General features: G+C 39.8%; 3 protein-coding genes across 3 annotated transcripts; all 3 read right to left on the bottom strand.

Moving 5' to 3' along the window:
• Positions 1–593: 593 nt before the first annotated feature.
• On the bottom strand, positions 594–3,882 carry LOC143344365 (protein obstructor-E). Its single transcript, XM_076770363.1, has 5 exons — positions 3,831–3,882; positions 2,400–2,594; positions 1,725–1,909; positions 900–1,132; positions 594–716 (listed from the first exon to the last, which is right to left on the bottom strand). Exons 1-5 carry the CDS (start codon positions 3,877–3,879, stop codon positions 680–682), a joined length of 699 nt encoding a protein of 232 aa, XP_076626478.1. The 5' UTR covers positions 3,880–3,882; the 3' UTR covers positions 594–679.
• Positions 3,883–5,542: 1,660 nt separating this feature from the next.
• Cpap3-b (cuticular protein analogous to peritrophins 3-B) lies at positions 5,543–9,345 on the bottom strand. Its single transcript, XM_076770428.1, has 4 exons — positions 9,228–9,345; positions 6,884–7,204; positions 6,022–6,418; positions 5,543–5,679 (listed from the first exon to the last, which is right to left on the bottom strand). Exons 1-4 carry the CDS (start codon positions 9,262–9,264, stop codon positions 5,562–5,564), a joined length of 873 nt encoding a protein of 290 aa, XP_076626543.1. The 5' UTR covers positions 9,265–9,345; the 3' UTR covers positions 5,543–5,561.
• A 350-nt stretch (positions 9,346–9,695) lies between these two features.
• On the bottom strand, positions 9,696–15,812 carry LOC143344983 (sodium/potassium-transporting ATPase subunit alpha). The gene is made up of 9 exons (XM_076771637.1): positions 15,519–15,812; positions 14,692–15,004; positions 14,268–14,396; positions 13,369–13,775; positions 12,782–13,051; positions 12,402–12,716; positions 11,510–11,927; positions 10,572–10,860; positions 9,696–10,266 (listed from the first exon to the last, which is right to left on the bottom strand). The coding sequence occupies exons 1-9, from the start codon at positions 15,810–15,812 to the stop codon at positions 9,696–9,698; spliced, it is 3,006 nt and encodes a 1,001-aa protein (XP_076627752.1).
• Between the last annotated feature and the right edge of the window lie 4,189 nt (positions 15,813–20,001).

The following is a 20,001-nucleotide window of genomic DNA, read 5'->3' as shown; positions in this document are numbered from 1 at the left end:
TTTCAGCCATATAGCAACACGAAAAGAGTCTTTTATGTTTGCCAAATGTATCGACTTCGACGTTTAAGTCGAAACACGGGCAAGAAATAGGATAAACCTGCTACTCGATGGGAGTTCGTATCTCGAGAACCGAAGTACCGACCTCCTAAAAAATTAGTAGTTCGGAAAACTTTCTATCCCGCGACTCGTGAAGCTCTAACTAGTGCTCCCTTGCCATTTCAATATCACTTGCAACGTTATTGATTCCAAATTGAATAAGAATTTAAATAAAAATAAAAATTTTAATTAATCATGTTGAGAGTTGCTGATTTTACTTCAACAGGCCTTCCAAAGAAAATTTTTTCTGCCGAATATTAACCAGCTTACTTTGCTTGGTTGATTGCTGAAAAAAAAATAAGATTTTTTCTGTACGCAGAAGTAAAATTATTAACTACACAAGGACTAATATTTTCCAGATTAAGTCTTTCTTAACGATACCAAGACTCGAATTTATATAAAGCATCAGGCCACAAATGAAAATGAAAGTTCAGTAAACGTCACGATTAAGGTAAAATAGAATTTATTATTTACGAACACTCAAGTATCTAAACACACACATGATTACATACTAAACGAGGATGATGTGATTTTACGATGATGTCAGGATCCCGATGCGGGACATATAAATTTCAAAGGTCCTTCATGGCTTTTTGTCGTCGTCCTTGTACCAATCCTCGCTGAAAGAAAAATTATTTTTAATTTATTTGAAATTGATATTCTTGATTTTCGTCTTATTTCGGCCTCTATATGCACTGCAATTATATGCATGTATAGGATTTTTATCCAGCAAAATGTTACGTTGAAATTATTTTAATATCTTGCACGTTTATTTAAAAAGAATTGTTTCGATTTGTACGCACCATCCGGCAACATTTTCAGGGGCGTCGCATCTTTGTTGCTCCTCGTTGTAAACCGTGCCATCGCTGCAACCTTGTTCGCGTGGAGTTACGCCATTCAGGCAAACATAAAATTTCTGACAATCGTCTGGATGAGAAAATTTAGGGTGATCGACTACCATTCCTCTAGTGTCGACCTGACTTTCCTTTGGACACTCGAATCCGTCTTTTAACTTTTTATCGACCACACCGCAGCCCTGAGTAAAACAATTGGTATCATAAAATTATGAAATTATAAAATTTTCGTCAAATTCTACGCTTATGAATAGACTGTGGATGTTTATGCAATTCTTCAAAAATGAAACCCTTTGATCTTCGATGTTTCGATGGTTTTTTAATTCTCTGTCTTTCATTATTGGATAAAATTCGATCCCAACGCTCGCTAATGGCGGACAATAGGCTCTTACGAAACTTGAGTAGAGATAAAAATTGAACCTTTCACCGAGAAGTTACCATATGTCAGGGACTGAATCGAGAATCAATTACAAATAGAACGGGTTAGCAAAAATAAAAAGGCTGTCCATTACGATCAACGTCAGAGTATGTACGTCCACAGCACCCGCAGCCGTTTCCAGATACCGCTAATTAATCAATCAGCAAACTAATAGTTACCTATTAAACCGATTAATTATTCGGGTGTACATAATTGTTGCAATTACAAACTACTAACGCATGAAGCGTCTAGATAGAACGATGATCGTTAAATCGCAATTAAACCAAACGGGTTGCTGATAGAAAAAACTAACAACGGTGTATATTGTACGTATCAAAGGTTGGATAATTATTTACTTCGCGACCGGCGCTGTCGGGCCAAACGCAGGTCCCGCTGTACTCGTCGAAATGCAATCCGGTAGTGCACGTGATTTCTATGGCTTCCCCGTCGATGCAATTGTAAAAGATGTTGCAGACAGATGGATCCGGATGGGCGAAGAAACCATTTCGTCGCGGACACTTTTTCGTCGGTTGAGGCGGCTCTGGGAAGGTCAGAGAGTTATAACGGGAATTAAAAGCACTTTCGCTACCTATCGTCATTGGATCCTGTATGTCAAGGACACAAACCGCAAAAGCGAATGACACGTGTAACGTGCCCGACTCCGGAGATCTCGATTATATTCCGGAGCGTATATCTATTTACAACTATTTCGATACAATCGTTTCACAGAATAATATTAATAATATTAATACTTTTCGATGAGTAGGACTAGCTGAATTTTTTTTTTTTTTTTTAATAATTGTAGCAAGCCAAGATTTCTCTAAATAAATCAAAATTTAATATTTTTCAAGTTTACTATATTAGAACATGACTCTTCATCCTCGGTTTTATAAATTCCCTGATACAGCGAAGAATATAAATAAATTTCCAACTAATGTATAAAATAAAACTCATCGGTGTGCTGCCCGCTAATGCAGGAAGCTCGACACGATTCTTAATGCCGTGGAAAGTGAAAATTATGACGGACTCACGTAGTTCGAGACGATCTCCGCAGTCCACGTTGAATACGTGATCGCATTTGTTGACTTTACGATTCAGAGGATCGAAAACGAGCCCATCTGGACAAAGTTTCTCCGTTGCAATGCCGTCCGCGCACTCGTAGAATTTGTCGCATTGTTTCGGGTCCTCGTACTGGCCATCTTTGCTCGGGCAATTTATTGCACCGTCTAGAATGCCAAAAAAATCATATTTTTCCAAGACTCTCTTCACCATAACTTATTTTAAATAAATTATATAATGGAATATATATATAAAAAAAAAAAGAAAAAACCAATTATATAGTCCAAAAGGTGTCTTATCATTGTAAATTTTTAAAATCTGTATCGCGTTTACGGTCTTTAACGATCAAAGATCGATTTATACTTTCTAATAAAACTTGTAAAAAATTTGCTCGACCGAATTTTCGAAAATCTACCGTAGTCTTCTATAAGGGAACAAATAAACATTTATTTGCATATTTATCGAGTTTTAATTTCTCTGGTAGAAATGAATACACCGTAATTGCGTCGAAGAAGAAAGTATCAAGCGCGAAATAAAAATTTCGCCGATGAAATTTACCAATTCGTTTCGCTTTAGAAAATTCGAGAGCCCGAAGCCACGAAATAGCGTGGAACAAATTTCAGAAATTTCTCCGCGCCGTGGGCAGCGTTCGCCTCGATATACCGGAAATCAATGCCACGCTTCAAGAGGCATATAAAGTAGCCCAGAAGCGCGATAGCAAACGCGAGGTGGTCGAACCCACTCTCGACTTCTCTCGTCCCGTTTCACGAATCCATAAGTCGATCTTATTGTTTTGTTTCTTTATATAATTTATCGGTTCTACGTGTGTACAGGGACGATTACCGCCGCGGCTACTTATGCAACATTCCCGGAGCGGTAGATCTGACATTTACGCTTTAGAAAGTTTGTGTTCTCCGCGCTGTCTCTTACGCACTCTCCGCGCGAAATTAATACCCGCTTCAGAGACGGAACGGACGAACAACTTTTATCCGCAGGATGAACAACGAGTTTTCAGATATTCAAATCGTTATGAAATTTTACCGGTTTTACGCGACGATTACGATACCGGAAATTTCTTTGCAGCATTTTAGAGACTGCGTCGCAGACCGTGCCAGAACCAAAGAGAAAGTACCCGACGTCTGTTTCAGTGAAACCGTTCTTTTTCTCCTCGCCGATTACCATGCACTATTTTTCCTTTCGATCGAAAACTTCTGCTGAATATGGTCGTAGTTACAAGAAAAAAAATTACAAAACATCTCGACAGTTTTTTGATTCGTACAAAATTGATTCCGTCGATCGTCGAAAACGTGAAACTTTTCTACTTTCGTAATGTATAAGTTACAAAGAACGTTTTAAATATATTTTCGGACTCTTAGTTTTTCCACGAGTGAAATTTTACTTACGCGTAATCGCAGCGACAACCAGTAGTATTAGAACGGAGGCTTTGATCATTTTTTATTTTTTCGTACTTTCTGACTAAATCGCGCGATCACTGTTCACTGACGAGACGATTGGAAAGTAATTCGTGCGTTTTGGTGTCCCTTCGAAATGCTGTCCCCGTCGCGATACACTGCAGCTCTTCGGGATCTCGGCACAGGGTATACCCCATTGGTCCCCACTACATCCAATGTTTCTTCCCCACTTTCGCCGCGTTTTCATCGATGGATAACTGTCTAGAATCGAGATTAATCAGAAGGACCACGAGCTTTTACTCGTCGTTCTCTCTTCCCTCTACGGACGTTGTTATTTATCCTCTTCCTCTTGTTCGCGGTTCACTCTCACTTCGATGTCCTTCGCTATTCGCGGAAAAATTAAAATTACCACGATCTCTATAAACGATCGTCGCGGTCTTTAAACGTTTCGTAATGAAAGTAATTGTGTGACTCGCGGTGGTAGCCTTCTACACAGCCCGATAGAATTTTCTTTTTATTCGATAGATTAATCGGGAATTTATTTTCAACGCGAACTTTGTCCTATAATATTCCACTTAACACCACAGAATTTATATCAACTTTTATCGAACCGAGAATCATGTCCTAATATAATAAACTTTACGTTAAAAAATGTTAAATCTTAATTTATTTGGATTTATCTTACAGTTACAATCATACTCGTTGAAAAATATTAATATTATACTTCTAGTATAAATCTACATCTACATCTAAACAATAATTGTAGTAGCAAACGACCTTTAAAAGTTGAATCTTAATAAAAATCAAGTATAAGAAAAATATTTACATTCTATAATTAATTGTATTTTGAACCATGAAATTTTATATTTAATAATAATATAAAATTCAGCGAGCATACATCGTAAATTATGTGGCGTTAAAGTCCAGTTTGCTGAAGTAATTAAAGAAGATAAAAGTGAGTTATGAATGTCGTCGTTTACATAAAAAATAATTAACGTTAACTAATCTCGTTTCGTTATTACTGCGTATACATTTGACCGTTAATGTTATCGTTGAAAAAGCTTCGAAGTAATTAATGGGGAGATACGCGTATTTTGATAAGAGACTTTCGTTTCGTTACATAAAATCGCCTCGAATGAATAATTATGAAAGCGACTCTAAAATGAATTTATTATCCCGAATAGTCATCGCGTTGCTAATTCACCGTCCAGTCGAGTGGATTTCGGAAGCGTTTCCCGTGAAATGCGAAGAACTTTCTGACTTGGGGCGCTTTCACTGCTGCACGGGAAAATTCCCGTGACAACGCGCGATTTCAGTCCATTATTCAATCGCGAAAAAGTAGAGTACTCGCGCCAACGTTACGAACACAAAGTCGATCGATCTGATAGAAGACGATCAAAGAATAAAACTTTATTTCATGGCGTAACGAAACTGTGAAGAAATTCCAATGCGTTACATAAGAGGGTCAAAACGATCTAGTAAAACTCTAGTTCTAATTGAAATAGTTTACACGATAGCTAACAAAGTATGATGTACTTGGCTTACGTATATTTCTGTTGCAAAAATGTCGATTTATGGTTATCTACGATATAACTAGACTTTCAAGTCTCGATAAATTACTTTCTTCACGGAATAAAAGGTGATCGTGTTAAAAAGAATTTTATTCTCCAGATGGTATAAGTCAATCAATAATAAAATCTACATGGGTATTTAGACTTAAATCTACGAGGGTTTGGCGCCTTTTCTTCTACCGTGGCCACCGGTAGGTTTTGGTTTTGGCGGTGGATTTTCTAACGCGTCCAGTTCCTCGTCGGTTAGCTGACCTTTGTACCAGTCTTTGCTGAAATTTTATTAAAATATATAAATAAAAGCAATTTTCTTTCCTGTACGTTTCATTTTTAACGCCAGCACTACAGTTATGCTGCATTTATTTGTACCGAATAAATGTATAATGCAATGGAAATAAATGTTTATTCATTTTCTTATAAAGAAACTATTTTTATTAGAAACTACGAATAGATAATCTCGACCACTTTGGTTAATCTTTAAAATGTTTAGTCGTTTTCTTACAAAAAACTACGGTGAATTTTCAGAAATCCAGTCGAGTAATTTTTTTACTATTTTCATTAGAAACTACGAACGTGTGATTTCGATCACTTTGATGAATATTGTTTTTATTTACCATTCGGGTATTTTTCTGGCCCAGTCGCACTTTCCTGTGCGTTCGTCGAAGGCCTGTCCCAATTTGCAACCGCTTCTCCTCGGTATCTCACCGTTCACGCAAACGTAGAAATATTGGCAGTCCTCGGTGTCAGGGTATCGAGGATGAGTGGCAGCGACAGAGTCGTCAACTTTTGGACAGGTGAAATTGAAAAGTTCCCTGGAACCACAGCCCTTCTTCTGCGCCTCGTCGGGCCAATTGCAGATACCAGTCTTCTCCGAGAAGACCAGACCGTCCGGACAAGTGATCATATTGAACTTCCCCTCGACGCAGTAGTAAAACGTGTTGCATATCCGAGGGTCCTCGTGGCCGAAGTAACCGTGCATTCTTGGACAATGCGGCGATGGTTGTGGTTTCTCTGCAATCGTGTCCGTTCCAACATTATAGCATATACAATCTAATATATCTAATACAATCTCTTTGATGCAATTTGTCAAAATCAGAAACTATCGGAGACCGAATGAAAGATAGCTATTTATAATTTTCATTCGTTAAATTTATACATCTATTATCTAATCGGCAAGCTCCAATTATTAATAAAAAGAATTATTTTCTATTCATAGCAACGGAACATTATCGAATTTATTCGTAATCGACAGGAAAAAAATCGATATTGACACATTAACTTTCATACCAAACCTCTCAAATTGTCCACAAAAACGAAATTTAGTTTCTAGACAATTGTTTTTAGACTAGTATATCCACGATTTGTCAATAAATTAATATTTACAGTCTTCTTAAAATTCAAGAGTCCCGTCTAAGTGTATTTTTTTCAACGTTTAATTTTGAAAATTAATTTCTCTTAGCTCAAGACGATACTCACGTAATTTTGGCCTTTTAGAGCAGTCGATTCCGAACGGTAGATCACACTTTTCGTGCTGGGGACTGAAATCGTTGAACACCAGACCGTCAGGGCACAGTTTCTCGGTGAATTTGCCATCCCGGCAATCGTAGTATTTGTCACACTGTTCGGGGGCAGGAAAATAACCGTTGGGTTCAGGACACTGGTCCGAAAGTTCCTCCTCGTCCTCGTATTCTTCTTGCTCTGCCGAGGCAGACTGCTGTTTCTTCTGCGTCGGCAATGACACCTTTCGACGACTCTGCTCCGCTGCCTCTTGCTTCCTCGTCAACGCAGCAGTCACGCCTAACAAACAATCGCTTAATTCTTATTATTCATCGAATAAACTATCGAGAAAATAAAATTGTAAAGTAAGGCTAAAAGTCCAACTAATTCTTCAGAATTCTTCTGGGTTAGGTCTGAGTTTACAAAAGAAACAGTAGTAGAAGAGATAATTTTTACACATATGTGCCATAAATTTCTAATATTCATATACTCGAAGGAGCTTCCCCGATCGAATAAAAGTCTCTCTAGCGGACGCAATAAAGGTTCTTTTATGCAAAATCCGAGCACACGAGCGACAAGACAACTTCCACCGTGAAAACTCTTCCGCCTGCTCGCGTGAAAAAGCTGTTATTGCTTTCAGGAAACTCTTAAGTGGATACCATAAGGTCTACTCGATTCTGTATAATCCGAACGAAGCGTCAACTTATTTTTCCAACTATTTCGAGTTGATGCTGATGCACGATGGTGTTTCCTTCGCGTTAATTTCTACCTTGTTTGCGACTGATTTTATCCTGCTTTGCCTATTTTCGTCGCCGAAAGAACTCTCTGTTGGGAAGCTGAATTTATTTTTTATATTCTTTTCCCCAGCGGAAGGCGAGGTAACACAATGCGGATGTGTTCGCGTTGGTAGACGAGAATGACAAACGAATGGAGAAGGGAGGGGAGGAAAAAAGTAGAAAGAGCAAGAAATAAAAACGGTGAACGGCGTGAGAGGGTCAACTGGTCGGAGTATTTTCAAGGCGTTGCGACGCGACGTCTTGCGTCCCTGAATAAAACGCCGGTCGTACGTAAACGCCGACCTCGCGAACGGAAGAAAGCGAGAAAGTGATCGGGCTCCCGTGTATCTGATCGGCCAGAACGAACTTAAATGTCGTTTAATCGCTCGGACCTGTTAACTTTCCAGCACTCTATGTTATATAGATTTCGAATTATTTTTCAAGATCATAGGCAGGTTTACCTAGCCACGGATCACCGTCAGGCTGTGTTAAAGCGTCTAATCTGGTCTAAAATATAGCACACACGTGGTCCTTTTAATTAAATTACAAATTATACGGTATAATGGAAAACAATAATATTGCTAGATTTCAAATTTTCAAACACCGTGGAAATCAGAATCACTTGCGCCAGGGTATCGCGTATGCGCAGATCCGCGCCATCTTGTTTGCTCGATTCTAACGGTACGCATAAAAAATCTACCTAAAGCTTATAAAAAATTTGTATATATGATTAAAGATATCTTTTCAAAACAATATTTTTTAAACCGGTGTTAATTAACAGTTAACTATAATTATAACTCAAGTTCATTTGTTCATGTTTGTAAATAAAACTTAAACTCTTCCGCTGTTCTGGACCAGGCTATTATTTTAACATAGTAATTATCTAAATTGCGATAAACTGACAAGCAAAACGAGTTCGTAACGTTTGAATTTAGTGCACCGAAAAGAAATTAACGGCGCCCAGTGGAGAGAAAGAAAAGAATTGTTTAACGATACCAATAGTTTCCATTGCTGGAAAGCGAATCTCGTTAACAGCTATAATAAACTCTTTTGTAAATCTGTTTTTAAAGTCGCGAGCCCGCACGTGGCCTGGAGAAATTGAACTTTCTATAGAAGTGTAAGGCGAACTGATTTCTCAATAACAAACGATGGCGTAAGCTCGGTCGTGGTTAAGCAAAAATCGTCTGTCTGTGTAGAATGCATCGATAAAGAATGCAAACAGTATACACAGTGTATTCTATCTAAATAATTTCCATATTGAGTATCGTAGACTTATAAACAATTGAAACTGTAGTCGAGTCGTGGTGCCATTATTAAGAGAAGTAAAACAATACCTTGTCCAAAGGTCATCTTATCAACGATCGTCGCTCGTCTACCATTCGAAATTCCTTTGTTCCACATGTTCCGTACATTCTAAGCAGTAATTTTACTTTCACTAATGTTCGCGTACGAGAGCGTGGTCGGGAAAAAGAAGAGAAGTTAGAGGCGTGCACGCGATTGCAAAATCCTAACCAGTTCGATAATCTGGTAAATGTATGATTACTCACCGAGACAGATCAGTAGACAAAACACCTCCGTCTTCATCCTGACGGAGGGGGCAGGATCAACTAGGGGGGGAAACGGGGTCTTTTCGTCGTGTCGGAATCGAGTCACGGTTCTTCGAACGTGAAGGAATTGATGACTAGAGACTACTGGGCCCCATAGAGAGGGTCCCAGAGCCTTATATGCGGCCCCCACTTCTCCCTCGGCGAGGTTACAACACTCGACGACCGCGTAGAACCAAACGAGAACCATTGCTCTTCTGCATACTCGTGTGCTCCGTTAAAGATGCATCGAGCTAACTAACTGTACATCGAGATGGCCGACGTTTCGAGCACTTTTTCGATCTGCGAACTGCACCGATGAAAATTTAGGCCTCGTCCCCCATTTGCATTCCTGGTATTCTCGATCATCGATCTCTTCACTTTACATTTTTAACAATTATTACTAAATTAATTCCTCGAGTCCTTGTCAATTTAATAACAAGTCTCGCGGTCCCACCATCCACCAGGATGTCTTCTGATCCAAAGTTTCCTGAGTTCGTCGTAGATCAGAATGATCATGGCGTAAAGTACTCCAGGTAGCCACCATTGGAACTTTAACGGATAGGTTCTGAGGATTTCGTCCATGTAAGGCGCGTAACAAACGACGCAGGCCACCGCTATCTCGATCAATATCCCGAAATTGAGGACCCAATTGTTCATGCCCTGGTGGAAAAGAGAGTTCCTGCGTGTTTTGCAAATCATGACGTCGGCCGCTTGAACGATCACTATGCTAACGAAGAAAGCGGTGTGGCAAGTATATTCGAGAATCTTGCGTTGTTCGTACGTCCATTCTTGGCCAAAACTGTCTTGTAGGTCGTTCACGACAATACTGTCCCACAAAGAACGCAGGCCCAGCAGTTTGCCGGGCAGAAAACCGTGTTCCGCCATTACTACGAAATATGTGAAGAATCCGGCGCAGGCCTCGATTATACCGATCTGTCCGTAAGCCATGAAGATCAATCGACGACTCACGAGATGATCCACGTGTGGTATTCTAGGCTTTCTGAAACCGGAATTTTAATATATGAAATGCATTAACCCTTTGCACTCGTATATCGCTATATACTCGTCATCCTACGTTTTATTATTACACACATATTTACATCAGTATTGACCCCCGCAACCGAAAATAATTTGAAATTTTCTTTATTCGCCGAAAAATTTAGGCACCTTCCTAAATTTTTATCTCGAAAATGCGTAGGATTTCGGGGGTATATCAGCTTTTCAAAAACACGGACAGTTTAAAATTGACCCTGTGAAATATTATTTAATATTGTAAGGAGTTGATAAACGCGAGTATGTTGGTACCTGAACATGATATCCGATTCAGACTTCTCGTAAGCAAGTGAAACTGCAGGCCACATATCTGTGCCTAGATCTATGCACAATATACAAATCACGCCTACTGGCAAAGGAATCCCAAGAACGATGAATGCCAAGAAAGGCGTTATCTCTGGAACATTGCTAGCTAAAATGTACGCTATGCTTGATTTCAAGTTGTCGAATAGTCTTCGACCTTCCTCGATACCAGTAATTATCGAGGCAAAATCATCGTTCAATAGAATCAGGTCTGCGACTTCTCTCGTCACATCCGATCCTAGAAAAGAAAATACACAATACACATTAAGCATTCACATAAATATAACACTTTGTTTTCGTTTATAGTAATTGAAAGTATTAAAGGAATTTACGAATTGTGATTGGACGATCATTGTACCTCTGCGGTAAATGGAACAAATTAGAATTTCCTCGGTTTAATAATTGCTTTAGAATAGAAAGAAAAAGTGAAACCGAGTGAAAATAAAAAGAACAGTATTATTCCTAAATATAATAATTAGATAGAAAGTATGTCAAGAAGAATGAAAGCTGTGGCAGCTAATAAGAGAAAATGAACTAAATATTAGTTGTAGGCGTTAATGTAACAAATATTACTCGAGTAGAATAATACAAAACATTCTATGCATACCTAGTTTTTCAAATACTTTGTATATGATTATCGCATTAAGTGGAATTCATCTTGTAAGTTTAATTATTTGTCTTTTGTTACTGACTGTGAGTTGAAAATATTTGCAGCATTAACGCTTCAAATACTTAGTACGCTAGAAATACTTAGAAATACTTAAAGCATGGTACGAATTAATATATTTAGGAGTTGAGAGAACAACAAAGCTCTAAATTCATTAATTCTACTAATAAAAATATGAATTTTCCACAGTGTAACGATAACATTTAGTTTAAAAAACTACCTGCAATGCCCATCGCGATACCAATATCGGCCTTCTTCAACGCTGGCGAGTCGTTGACACCGTCGCCGGTGACAGCGGTGATCAAATGCGATCGTTGACAGCTCTCGACGATCTGAAGCTTCTGTACAGGCGACGTTCTTGCGAAAACAATCTCAGGATAGCTTCTTATGATACCGTCGAGCTCTGGCTGCCGAAGATCACGCAACTCCATGCCCGTCACCACAATCGAACGTTTCGTTCCATTGTTATCGTTGTGCAAAAGATCCTCGGTGATGATGCCGACGTATTTTGCGATCGCTCTTGCCGTGTCAGGGTGATCACCAGTCACCATGATCACCTTGATTCCAGCGCAACGACACTTGTACACCGCGTCTGGCACCGTTGGCCTCGGAGGATCCATCATCGAGATCAGCCCGACCTAACAATGTAGAGTATCGATACGCTTCATGGAAATCCACAACGTATAGACGTAGCAAAATTAATGCGATCGTACAAGGATAATCATATTTTCTCGATGAAATAGTCCACGGCTGTCGGTCGCGCGTACATACAACGCGTGATAAAATGATTTATGACGTGTGCTTTTTTAAATTTCAATAATGAAAGACTCTTGCTAAATATCGTTCGACATTACGAGAATTTTTTAGGGACTATATCTCTATTTTAGATTATTAGATTGCATCGTAAATAATGAAAAGGGTTAAGAAAGCATGAGCAATTATAGCTCAGTATACAGAAAAATGTAAACTGATAATCATCCTAAGCCAATTAAACAAGGATTAAATGAATAATAATATATATTTCAATGTTTGAAATATATAGTGAAAATTGTGAACTGGAAATGATCGTAATTCTCCTAGAGAACGATTGTATTTCGTGTAAATCGAATTACCAGTCTCAAATTCTGAAGCGGGAAGTTCGGAGGGTCGTCTTTAAAGTCGAAACCCGGCGGGAAAGCGGAGACCGGGAGATCGAAATCAGCGAAACCTAGCACACGTTCGCCATTGTTCGCAAGAATATAACAAGATTCCGTGTAAGCGTTCTTGATTTCGTCATTGAGCTCCATCGTCTCGTTCCCGAACGCGACGGTTGAACATCGCTCCAAAACGCTTTCCGGCGCACCCTTGAAAAAAACGAAATGCTTCTTGCGGCACACGTGAACGCTCGCCTGGAACTTATCCGTCGAATTGAATGGTATTTCGAACACCTGCGTTTCAGAACAAACATCGAATTTTCCGTATCGTGATGCACGCGACCGCGAGTCCGATGTACCTTTGCGCAAATTTTCCTGTAAGAGTCTACGCCTCCCTTCACCAGAACTTCCATGCACTTTAACAAAGCCGCGTCGGAAGCGTCGCCCAAAATTTTTCGTTTCTGCAATGGCGGCAGTGGCACGTTTTCGGTCAGGGGAGCCCACTCGGCGCGATTGCACAGGCTAGCCACTCTGGCTAAATTATTGAATCCAGGGTCTTTTACGTATTTTTTCCACGTGTCGGAGGCCATTACTTCTCGCAATTTACCGTTGTACCACATGTGTCGAACCTGAGATATTTCAAACGAGATCTATTTCTGTATTACATTGAAATTATTTCACGTTTAAAAAACAAACGTACAGGATGGTCCACGCAACTTGCGAGCCTCTATGATTTCCAAAATATGCGTTGCACGCCCACAAGTCTCAGAATATAATCGAAAATAACCAAATTACACGTAAACCAGTCAAAAGAAAATATTAAAAGAAAATCTTTCAATCGTAAAGAGTTAAAAATTAAACGTTCGATTAGAAAATCATTCGAAAGTACCAATCCCTCAGAAGAAGAATGCCACCCCCACCCCCTTCAATCGCGAGTCACGCTTACCGTCATTTTATTTTGCGTGAGCGTTCCCGTTTTGTCGCTGCAAATAACAGCCGAGCATCCTAACGTCTCTATAGCTTCTAGATGCTTCACCAGGCAATTTTTATTCGCCATTCTCTTGGCCGTTAAAGTCAGGCTGACTGTCATGGTGGCTATCAGTCCTTCCGGCACGTTCGCTACTATAATCCCGATCAGAAATACTATGGAATCTATCCAATTGTAGCCCATTGCGATCGACAACGTGAAAAAAAGGAGACCGAGAAATATCGCCCAGGACGATATCAATTTCATGAAACGATGAATCTCGCGTGAAAGCGGCGTCGGTCTTGGCTTCAATTTAGACGTTAGTTTTGCAACTCGTCCCATCACGGTGTGGTCGCCGCAAGCAACTACGACTCCTTTTCCGGTGCCTGTTGTACGTTGACGAAAGTTTAAGAAATATCACAGGAAAAGCTTGGGAAACCGTAGGAAATACTTGAGAAACGAACGTGCAGAAATTCGTTACGCAATTTAATTAAACACATTACACAATATCGTACGATCAATACTGCGCCTCATATCGATTAAAATCATCGTGAAATCGTTTATTTTACTTCGTGATTTTAACCTTTTAACGTGTGTAAAATATTATTATCTTATTAGATGCTCCGATAAAAATAAAAAACATTCGATGTATGGAGAGAAAAAGAAACATTCGATGTACGAACTCTTTCGTTTCTCTGGACAATTCTTCAATTTTTATACACGTTTATAAATATATAAGAGACTATTTTAATATAGCTTCATAATGCCCAAACTGGAAGAATAGAGGAAAACGCAAAATTAAAAATAGTCAGTTATTAAATTATTGATAAAATAATATAAAAACACATAGCGTAATATAGTTTTGATCGCGCCATTACCTTCAACTATATCGGTCGAAAAGAAAACCAAGTTTTTAGCTTCGATGACGGAGTCTGTTAGAGGAACGTTGGCAGTTCTCAAAAGCGGTATGGATTCGCCAGTAATCGAGGCATTGTCGACCTTGAGACCTAAATTCCAACGCATAAGCGTAAAAAAATTAAGCGATCGCGATATAGAGATCCCAAATATAAAATTAAGAATTGTCTAGAAAATAAAAATAATTTCCATAGAACGAGCAGAGTTTACCATTCGCGGTATGGTTTAAACAGCTTGCTGCACGAGCAGCTACACGATTCTGTGAAATTGTATTTATAAGGAACACAATCAATGCGATATCTCGAGCGTCAACGAAGAGAAAGGCGAGGACCTTTTTTCTCGAGAAATAAGAAAGTTACGGCTGCAACTACAACGATACGAATTTACCTTGACATTCCAAGATCCTAATGTCAGCGGGTACGCGGTCACCGGTTTCCAAAAGGACAATGTCCCCGACGACTAATTCGGCGACGCAGAGCTCCTTCTTCGCGCCGTCTCTCAGAACCTTCGCCTTTTGCGGCAGCATCTGCTGAAACGATTCCATGATCCGCGAACTTTTCGATTCCTGGTAATGACTGAACATCCCCGTGACCAAAATCAGGGCTACCAGTACGATACCCAGCCCCAGGTGCTCGTTGGAGGCTTCCCCGTAGGTCTCGTACTCCAAAACATAGTTGCAGAAACACAGCAAAGCGCCCACCTACAAACATTAATTATGTACACCTACGATACAATATAATTTATAATGCTATTTTTATTCGTATTTATGCGATTAGGAGTAACGAGTATAGTTGAAACGTCGATTATAAAAAGAATTTATTATAGGAAGATACTAATACTGTTACGGACAAAGTTAATTTATGGACAGGTAAAGAAAATAAATATAAATGAAATTTAATCAAAGTAGTATAACTATTATGCACTTTAGTTTTATACATACATACAAGTATAATATACACGTTATTTCGACAGAAATGTAAATGTAAATTAAATTAAATAATCCATGTACCATAAAAATATATGTATAATGTATAAAACTCAAGTGCATAATAGTTCTAGTACTTTGATTAAATTTAATTCGTACCTATTTTCCCTAGCTGTCCATATAATTTTGTTCGCAACTCTATAACGAATTTGAAATTTAAAGGGGAATTAAACTTTCGAGTAAAAATATGGCTACATTGAACTCGTAGTTAAAAGTTTCTATAATATACCCAAATTAACAGAGAGAATCCTCCAAAGCATCGACGCAAAAATTTCAATACGCCAGAAGTCTTTCTAGGAGGCGTAAGCGCGTTCAAGCCGCTTTTGTTTAAAAGATCGCGTGCAACGGTCGTGGATAAACCGTGGTTCGCATCGGTTCGCAAACTTCGTAATAAATCCTCCGCTGGTCGTAAGTGAACGTCCGTTTCGATATCCCGACGCAGAGATTCCAGATTACTGGTAGTATGCCTTCGCCTTCGCTCGCCAAAGTATCTAAATAATTTCCAACCGGAAATGCAACTCATCTCACGCGCCGTCGAACGTGAATTAAAAACGAAATTTATACTTTTCCTCTAGAAAAAATACCGAATAACCAAAATTTGTGCGTTCGATAATAAAATTCGAGATATCGTTGCACGCATTTTCGAGGGATCGAACGTCACGCTGCTTCGATCGCATTCGATTGCTTACTAATAATACGCGGATAACAAAAATAAAAATTGGTAAATCGTGAAAACTATTACTTAAAGTCAGTATTCGAGGAATATATTTGGTGAAACTTTAAAAAACAATTCTAAACGTACTCGTTTGATCGGAGAACTATTGTCACAGACGAGGTATATGAGTCGACTTTTCACCTTATGGACTTTCGCGGCCGAATCTGACTGCCATACCGACCTGAAAATTCGGAGCTGATTTTAGCGGCCTCTTCTCATGGATAGCGGTCAGTTGAAAAACTATTCACTGCATTAGCATTGATGGGTAGACAGCTGTAGTCTGTGCGTAAATACACGTGGGTTGACTATGGAAAGGATTAAAATTTATTTTTAAATCTGAGGGTAACGTTGCGAATGACACAAAAATGATAATGGGGTTTCGAGACCCCATAAAAATGGGCCGAAAAAATACATTGAATGAAAGATCTACTCGCATACCTCGTCTGTGACAATACTCTAGAATCTTTGATGAATCAATGAGAATCAAAACTAATCTAGCGAAGAAACTCTATATTTATGATGACTTATGCAAAGCGGATCGCAGCCAATTTGCTAATATTATTCAGTTTTTAATTAATAATTGCATTACCCAACTAAGAGCGATACGATTATTAATTAAACGTTAAATAATATTACCCAGGTCTCACCACGTGGAGGTTGCTGCGAGTGGAGACCCAAAGGGAGATAGATGGAATCCAAGTTCCATCGATCTCCCTTTCGCAATTTTACAATCTGAATGACTAAACTAAGAAGATAGAAGGAACCCAAGTCCCTCCGATCTTCTAGTTTAGTTGTGCCAAGTAATTATTTAGTTTAAAGAGGAGTGAAGCTAAGTTGTGAGAGACGCGACGCGACGCGATGCTGAACCGTACAACGGATCCGAGGACCGAACCTACTGCACTTGCTAACTCGATCTCTATAGAAAAATGAATGCTGCATCCCTGAATCGAGGTCTCCATTTCTCCAACGCAACCCGCCGGGAGCCCGAAGGACCCGACTTGGGTTGTCTGACAAAGAGAGAGTACCTGAGACAGGAACGACTCCCGCTGGAAGGTGTGCGTTTCCGCAGAATACGGAAACTCCACACCTTCCAGCGAAGAAACATTTTCCTTCAATCGAGCTACCAAGAGAAGCCGGTTAGACCTTTCGGACCAACTGGACGGCCGATCACATGTTCCATTCAATGGAAGAGCGGTGATCGAAGCGAGAAACGAGAGAACAAATCGAGTGAAGCTACTTGTTAAACAATTACTTGACATACGAAGACGCGTACAATGGTCGCCGACGCTTAAGTCTAGTTTAATTATACCAAGTAATTATTTGGTTCAAAGAGGAGTGAAGCTAAGTTGTGAGAGACGCGACGCGACGCGATGCTGAACCGTACAGCGGATCCGAGGACCGAACCTACTGCACTTGCTAACTCGATCTCTATAGAAAAATGAATGCTGCATCCCTGAATCGAGGTCTCCATTTCTCCAACGCAACCCGCCGGGAGCCCGAAGGACCCGACTTAGGCTGTCTGACAAAGAGAGAGTACCTGAGACAGGAACGACTCCCGCTGGAAGGTGTGCGTTTCCGCAGGATACGGAAACTCCACACCTTCCAGCGAAGAAACATTTTCCTTCAATCGAGCTACCAAGAGAAGGCGATTAGACCTTTCGGACCAACTGAACGGCCGATCACATGTTCCATTCAATGGAAGAGCGGTGATCGAAGCGAGAAACGAGAGAACGAGTCGAGTGAAGCTACTTGTTAAATAATTACTTGATATACGAAGACGCGTACAATGGTCGTCGATGCTTAAGTCTAGTTTAATTGTACCAAGCAATTGTTTTGTTTAAAAAGAGGGGTGAAGCTAAATTCTGGGAGACGCGACGCGACGCGATGCTGAACCGTGCAGCAGATCTTCGGATCGAATCAACACTACCCTTGGTAGATTGATTTCTATTTCTAGAAATCGATCTGTCATTGGCAGGCGACTAGATCTTTCGGACAAACTGGACGGCCGATCACATGTTTCGTTCTACGAAACAGTGGTGATCGAAGCGAGAAACGAGGAAACGAATGAACGAGAAGCTAGGTGGTAAACAATTGCGTGGCACATACGCGGATACACTAGAGACTTAAAATTAACGTCGAAATTTGAGCTAGCAGATTCGGAACTAAAATTGAGAAGATAGGAGAAAACGAGACTCCTATTTTCTAAATTAGTGGTACCAAGCAATTATCTCTTTTAAGAAGGGATGAAGCTAAATCGTGGGATACGCGACGCGACGCGATGCTAAACCATGCAGCGGATCTTAGGATCGAATCTACTGCCCTTGATATCTCGAGCTACCAAGGGAAGGCGATTATATCCTTTGGACCAACTACACGGCCGATCACTTGCTTTCTACATTAAAGCAGTGGTGATCGAAGCGGGAAACGAGAGAACGAGAGAAAGTGAAGCTACTTGGTCAATAATTACTTGGTAGGGCGCGGCAACACGGACAATAGAGAAATCTTCGACGTTAATTTTAATATTCGCGACGAAGCTTAAGACTAATGTACTTGGAATTAAGGTCCCTCGGCGGATGAATCCCTCGATGATTGAATCCCTTGGTAGTTGAATCCCTCTGTGGTTGAATCCCTTGGTAGTTGAATCCCTTGGTAGTTGAATCCCTCTGTGGTTGAATCCCTCGATGATTGAATCCCTTGATGGTTGAATCCCTCGGCGGTTGTAGCGTCCTCCCTCGATGTCCTTGGAATTGATCTACAATAGATCTGACCTGAAACAAAAACTGCTACTTGTGTTAGTATCATATTAAGGGAAATTTAATAAACCCTAATCATCAATCCATCTGTAACTCGACAAATGGAGAAATAATTTGTTCAGCTGATGTATCGAACAAGCTAAGAAATTCTGAAATATTCCTACACAGAATAAATGTTGCTCGATGGGTAGACCTACCTAAAGAAATGTACAAAATTAACACCTGATAAGGAAGTGAAAATATTAATAAATTAAACAATGTCAGTCAGAATATATTAAATACGCTCAGTCCAAACGACAGAACAATTTCACAAATAAAAACGAAATAAAAATTCGGATTAATTGATAGACGATGCTTGTGAACTTAGCTGACCAGTAAAAATATTCGACGAAATTAGGAATATCTTGCCAAGTCAGTTTCAACTAATACCACAAGTAATGAAATCGACAGAACAATTTCACAAATAAAGACAAAATAAAAAGTCGGATTAATTGATAGACGATGCTTGTGAACTTAGCTGACCAGTAAAAATATTCGACGAAATTAGGAATATCTTGCCAAGTCAGTTTCAACTAATACCACAAGTAATGAAATCGACAAAGTAATTTCGCAAACAAAATCGAGATAAAAATTCAGATTAATCGACAAAGACAGATACCAGTTCAGGAAAGAATTGGAAACAGAAACAGTAAACGATCGAAGGAAATACCCCATAGAGAATCATTTTCTTTCAGAGTCCTATATGGTCAACGTAACGCAACAATTGCCGAAATAATAGAAGAACCAGTTAATAGAATATCTCATTGTATGTTGAAATGGTGGAAATATTCATAGGAACGAAACGAAAACCGATAAATTCAACAAACCCAATTTTTCATCAAACGGTAGTCAAAAATAAACGAGCAAGCTTCAAATCAGAAAAATAAGAGAGAGAGGGGATATTTAAACAAGACTCACCACTGGTCAACAACTGATCAGTATCGGTCATCGTATTCTCACCACTGGTCAGCTGGTCAGCACTGGTCAGTAGTGGTCAGTCCTGGTCAGCCCTGGTCAGCCCTGGTCAGCCCTGGTCAGCCCTGGTCCCCCTGGTCCCTCCTGGTCAGCCTAGGATGATCCCGGGATACCCACCGAGCCAGGAGATCCGTCACCCTTGGACCCCCCCGCGACAATGAGACGTGTAAGTCTCCACATGAGCCTTTAATGAGTGACGGAGGAGTGGGGAGAGCACAGCGTGCGTCAGC

Source organism: Colletes latitarsis, chromosome 8 (genome assembly GCF_051014445.1).
Source record: "Colletes latitarsis isolate SP2378_abdomen chromosome 8, iyColLati1, whole genome shotgun sequence".
Classification (NCBI taxonomy): domain Eukaryota; kingdom Metazoa; phylum Arthropoda; class Insecta; order Hymenoptera; family Colletidae; genus Colletes; species Colletes latitarsis.
The sequence above is the reverse complement of the archived record's forward strand: the minus strand, read 5'-3'. Positions and strand labels throughout refer to the sequence as shown.

Excerpts from the sequence above, each read along its gene's own strand:
- LOC143344365 (XM_076770363.1), bottom strand. The coding sequence starts at position 3,879 with ATGATCAAAGCCTCCGTTCTAATACTACTGGTTGTCGCTGCGATTACG. Across the intron at positions 2,595-3,830 it reads GGTTGTCGCTGCGATTACGC|ACGGTGCAATAAATTGCCCG; the intron begins GTAAGTAAAATT and ends TTGGCATTCTAG. Across the intron at positions 1,133-1,724 it reads CCGACAGCGCCGGTCGCGAA|GGCTGCGGTGTGGTCGATAA; the intron begins GTAAATAATTAT and ends TGTTTTACTCAG.
- Cpap3-b (XM_076770428.1), bottom strand. The coding sequence starts at position 9,264 with ATGAAGACGGAGGTGTTTTGTCTACTGATCTGTCTCG. Across the intron at positions 7,205-9,227 it reads TTGTCTACTGATCTGTCTCG|GCGTGACTGCTGCGTTGACG; the intron begins GTGAGTAATCAT and ends ATTGTTTGTTAG. Across the intron at positions 5,680-6,021 it reads GCCAGAAAAATACCCGAATG|CAAAGACTGGTACAAAGGTC; the intron begins GTAAATAAAAAC and ends ATAAAATTTCAG.
- LOC143344983 (XM_076771637.1), bottom strand. The coding sequence starts at position 15,812 with ATGAGTTGCATTTCCGGTTGGAAATTATTTAGATACTTTGGCGAGCGA. Across the intron at positions 13,776-14,267 it reads TTCGACCGATATAGTTGAAG|GCACCGGAAAAGGAGTCGTA; the intron begins GTAATGGCGCGA and ends AACGTACAACAG. Across the intron at positions 10,267-10,571 it reads GAATCGGATATCATGTTCAG|AAAGCCTAGAATACCACACG; the intron begins GTACCAACATAC and ends TTCCGGTTTCAG.